Source organism: Trichomycterus rosablanca, chromosome 2 (genome assembly GCF_030014385.1).
Source record: "Trichomycterus rosablanca isolate fTriRos1 chromosome 2, fTriRos1.hap1, whole genome shotgun sequence".
NCBI lineage: Eukaryota > Metazoa > Chordata > Actinopteri > Siluriformes > Trichomycteridae > Trichomycterus > Trichomycterus rosablanca.
The window spans coordinates 5,755,013-5,759,948 of record NC_085989.1 but is presented as its reverse complement, the minus strand read 5'-3'; the positions used below and the strand labels follow the sequence as shown (position 1 = coordinate 5,759,948).

The following is a 4,936-nucleotide window of genomic DNA, read 5'->3' as shown; positions in this document are numbered from 1 at the left end:
TCATGTTGAATATAATGACAATATTTAAGGTCATTTCAGATTCCAGGGTGCTTAAATGAGCAATGTTGGATCTGTGGGGTAAAATCTTTTGCCTTTGGCTCCTAAACGCTCTCCTGAACCTCCACAATGAATACTTCCACTCATCTGATTAAATCTTCTTTGATTGACGTTACCACAAGAGGACAAGGAAGATGTCCAGCAAGCTTTAGTTGACGTGTAGCCCCAAACTTGTACTAAGGAAAATATTTTCCTTTAAGAGGGAAACCAAATCCCCAAGCAACGTTTCGGTCCTATCTCATGAGTCATGGTGGATTGGGCCGGTTGGACACACAGACCAGGGCCAGAGAGCCGTGGTCAAACAGCTTGTATGGTAAAGTTCCTTTCGAAGTCCACACATCAGTTTTGGGGTCATAGCATTCGAAACAGTCCGAGTCCTCGATGGCGTCATGGCTGTTCAGGAATCGTCCTCCTGTTACATAGAGCTTGTTGTTGATCACAGTAGCTGAGTGGTGCATTCTCCTCTCCCTCATGTTCTCACATTTAAAAAACTTGTTGGCTTTGGTGTCATAGGCTATTACCCTTCTTGTGTACCCTATAATCCACAAAAAATAAACAAACTTTAATCTTTGGTTACTGCACAATACAAAAATGATGGAAAAGGTGTTACTTTAAGATTACCTCCAATTATGTAAATCTTGTCTTCTATTAGAGCAGCAGGTGCACAGACATTCTTCACAGTCCTGGTCTCCAGTCTAGACCACTGGTTCCGTGGGATGTGATAAACCTTGGAAAGGTAAAAGGTGAGTTGTTATATTTAGTTAAATTAGACCACAATTTACCTCAGGAAAATCTTAAATTACCTATGTCACAAGTTACCTGTATTAATCTCACTGGATTCTGCATTGAATCCTCCCCTCCAAACACGTAGATCCTCTGGTCATTGGCAGTCACCGCAGGGTGAAGGGCTGCTTTCGGCATTGGGGCCATAGGCTCCCACTGATTAAACATGCTGTTGTAGCGTTCTACTGTGTTCGAGATTTGTTTATCAGCCCCTATGCCTCCCAAAGCAAAAATAAAATGCAAGTAAGACACACACTGATGGGCATACCGGGGCTCGAGCATGGGTTCAGCTGTCCTCCACTGGTTGGTCTTTAATGAGAGAGTGTAAACTGTCGCACTAACTGCGCTGTCTCCTGAAGCCAGACTGAGACTTAGTCCTCCTACTACGTACAGAATGCTGTGTATGCAAACATAAGCCGCCTTGTACAAGCGTAGAGGCAGTTTGGCCAGCCATTGCCAGCGATGGGTGCGCTCATCATAAAGCAATGCCTCCCGAGACGTCTGCTCATTGTTCTTGCGTCCCCCTACGACCACTAAAGTCTCTCTGCAGGTGTAGCGGCGAGGGGTAGTCCAGAGAGGCTTTAGTTCACGTGTGCATTTGGCACTAACTGAGAACATAAGTCGACGCACAGACTCAATGATTTCAGTGCAAAGTGTGGAGGATTGAACAAGTGGGTCGTTGGCTATGAACTGAAAGAGATACGTGGGATGAATATATCGCAATCGCACCTTTTTGAATAAGTCATGAATGGCACCACGTCTGGAGAATGGGTCATGATGGATCCAGGCTAAGAGCGTTTCGAATACCTGTTCTTCCTCTGCGCAAAGTCTGTCATCCTCCAGGTAGCAAATAAGCTCAGGCAGTGAGAGCTCGCAAAAGTCCTCCGAGGCAGCCACATCTGAAAAACAACGCACTGCCATCTCTTTTGCTCTGTCTCTCAGACTGTCACAGTGCAAAATCTCTGAGAGGCGGATCATGCTCAAGCAGTTTTCTGGGTTTAGCTGCCCCTGCAAGAAGACTGAGCATGCCTCGAAGAGTCTTGGGTACTGCAGCATTGAAGCTGCTTGCATCAGAGGCAGCACTATCTCCATGCTTATATTGATTGTTCCAGTGTAGATGTAGTCAACAATGCCCGCCAAGATATCAGAGCTAATGCCCTTTAAGTCCACCCTGGCTTGGCTGCTTTCCCGGAAGGTGCTGCAGAACATGGCACGGAAGTATGGGCTGCTGGATACTAGAACGTTCCTGTGGCAAGAGATCTCCCGGTCCTCGGTGCAGAGGAGCACGTCTGTGAAGATTCGCTCATGCCTGAGGCAGTTCAGCTGGCACAAAAGTTGGGCTGGGAGCTCCTGGTCTTTGAAGGGAAAGACCTCAAGGGATGAACAGGCCATTCTGTAATTAGCAAGTGAAAGACAAAGTATGAATCCGAATGTAATATTAAAAGCTAAATTTAGCTCATGTGTACCTCAAAAAAACTAAAACAAGCAGGACAGATAAGTTAGATTTCAGCTGTTTAAAATAACACACTGGGTTTGTCCTTGACAGGCATGCTGTTTGGACCAGAGCATTTTGTAAAGCTATTATTGGCACTGAGAAGTGCAATTGCCCCAGAGACAGCTACTGATTTTAATTCCTGTTTATCACACAGGCCATGCTGACTGTTATTTTAGGAAGTTAATCGTCGTAGGGTATTCTGTACCACCATTACTCAGGGTGTGACGAAAGGGTGACCTATGGTATACCCCAGCCTTTCAAAGAAGTTTAAGAGAAAGACTAACTACAATTTCTCTTTGAATAAAACGTTCTTATGAATCTCTCTTTATACATATGCTTGCATATAGCTTTACTTAAGTTTTTGTTGATCACATTTAGAAAGAAAAGACAAAAGCAGGGTCTTTTGTTCTTGTATGGCTGCCGCTAAGCTAATGATGATGTGTTTGACTGTGGACAGTGTCACCCATGTTTCAGCAGCTCCTAATTCATACCAGAACTGCTTTAGATGATTACTGACCTTTTGGACAAAGTTTCACAAGAGTAACAGTTGTTTCTTTTTTCCAAACATTGGCAACAAACCCCTGTTGTGTGTATTTTCATAATCAGAAAAGAAGTAGTGACATTACATTATAGAACCTTCTACAAGACTGTTTTCCAATCTTTTAGTCACAGATAAACCAGGTACCATTAAAATTCAAAGACTACCATGGCGTATAGATGCCTAACAAATGAATGTAAACATATGATTTGACAAATAAATGTACTTGCTGCCTGCCAGTGTAGAAATGAACAAGTTTCCAATGCAGTAATGTTGTGAGTTATTTAGCGTTTTGTAATAATGTATCTACTTACTCCCACATATAGATTTAGTCTAATAAATAACAGAACTGTCAGTAAAAACACAATGCTTATAATCAAGGCCATAAGTAGACCTAAATTAATCTCAACAAATATTTGAAAGAAAACCCCCATGATGATAAATAATTCATTTTTAATTTAGGAAAATTTTGCTTGGATTCTTCTTTTCATTCTCTGTGTTAAACAGAATAAAACCAATAATCTAATTTAAAAATAACTTACCTTGTCTGGTCTCCACCAAAATTCCTGGTCAAAGTCTGGTCAAAATCAGTGACAGTTCACCCTTATTCAAGCAAAAGCATTTCCTCGTACTGTCACCCTGAGCAAATAAAGCTAATGACTGGCAGATGTGCACACTGAGTAAGCTTCATTGAGGGATCATTTTAGACGCTTGCCACGAGGCTGTCGCGTACATTCCAGGTTCCCAGAATAGTTTTGTAAGCTTTAGTCATCCGTGCCTTTGACCCCCCTCCTTGTTCATTCCCACAGTGGTTATCCGTGTACCATGTGCATTGTATGTTTATTTTGACAGGGATGGACAGTTTAGCTTAGCCGAGGGACAGACAACAAGGGTCAGGAGTTTGTGAACGCCCCTCGGTGGTCTTGTGTAACCCAGGAAGCTGGTAAATATAGAAATCTGCTGATGGCTGTGCTGAGTGGGGTGGACAGCTGTACACAGGCCTTGTTACTTGCCTCAGATTGGACCATGGCGCTTTGTCATTCACCTGCTACTCATCACTTTAGGCGGAGGCATACAAAATCTTGTTGAAGGCTTTAGAGTGATTTGCACTAAGAATTAACAGTGTCTTGGGCACTTTTTACACTCAGAGCTTGTGTAAATACAAGGTTACATTTTGCAGTTATGACATGGCTTGTACGGAGAAGAGATACAGTGAAGAGAAAGAAGTATTCATCCACTGGTTTTCATCCACACCGTTTTACACAAAAATATAAACAGAAAGTGTATATTTATAGCTTTAAAATGTTTTAAAAGTTACATTGAAAGGGAAATTATTCAAAAATTATATGAAAAACTATATTCAAATATAAAAAATGTCAAGGTTTCAGTAGGTTTTAATAGCCACTTTATCTTGATCAGGGTTGCAGTAAACTTTGTGTCACCTGGAAACACTGGGTGGAAGCCAGGAATACTCCTTGGACAGGACATCAGTCCATTACAGGTCAACACACACCCATTTACTCACACCCTAGAGCAATTTAGAGTGATTTAGGGCTTTGGGGTGGAAGAAACTATTAATTAAGAACATTTTTAAAACATTTAAAATATTAAAATACAACATTAAAGAGATAAATCAGAAGATTACACTGACAGTGAATTATCTATACGTTTTATACAGTATGTATATCTGAGCAGCTGGTGGGTCCTTGGCTTGTAACTCCTATCACCAGTTTCATGATGAGTTGACATGATGAGTTACTGTCATTTTGGTTTTGCTCCAGAGAAAAACCTAAACAGATTTTCATAGAGACAGATTAAATATCATTAAGCCAGAGGTGTGTGTAAGATGATCATCTACAGGAATGCACTCCTCCTTTACACATAGAACTGCACTTGCTAGACTAACCTAGGCTCACAAATGTTGCTCTATGTTCAGAGTCAAAGCTAGAGGTCAGACAAACCAAGTGATTGCTCAGGGCCTTAGGTCAATAGAATAATAGAATAATAAAATAAACCCTAATAAAAAAGTAAAAGTGTAATGGAAAAAATATTTAAAAATCTAA

The 4,936-nt window shown here is 41.2% G+C and overlaps 1 protein-coding gene across 1 annotated transcript; it reads right to left on the bottom strand.

Annotated features, from left to right (window-relative positions):
- Nucleotides 1-278: 278 nt before the first annotated feature.
- Nucleotides 279-2,232, bottom strand: klhl38a (kelch-like family member 38a). Its single transcript, XM_062989811.1, has 3 exons — nt 877-2,232; nt 679-784; nt 279-592 (listed from the first exon to the last, which is right to left on the bottom strand). The coding sequence occupies exons 1-3, from the start codon at nt 2,230-2,232 to the stop codon at nt 303-305; spliced, it is 1,752 nt and encodes a 583-aa protein (XP_062845881.1). The 3' UTR covers nt 279-302.
- Nucleotides 2,233-4,936: the final 2,704 nt, after the last annotated feature.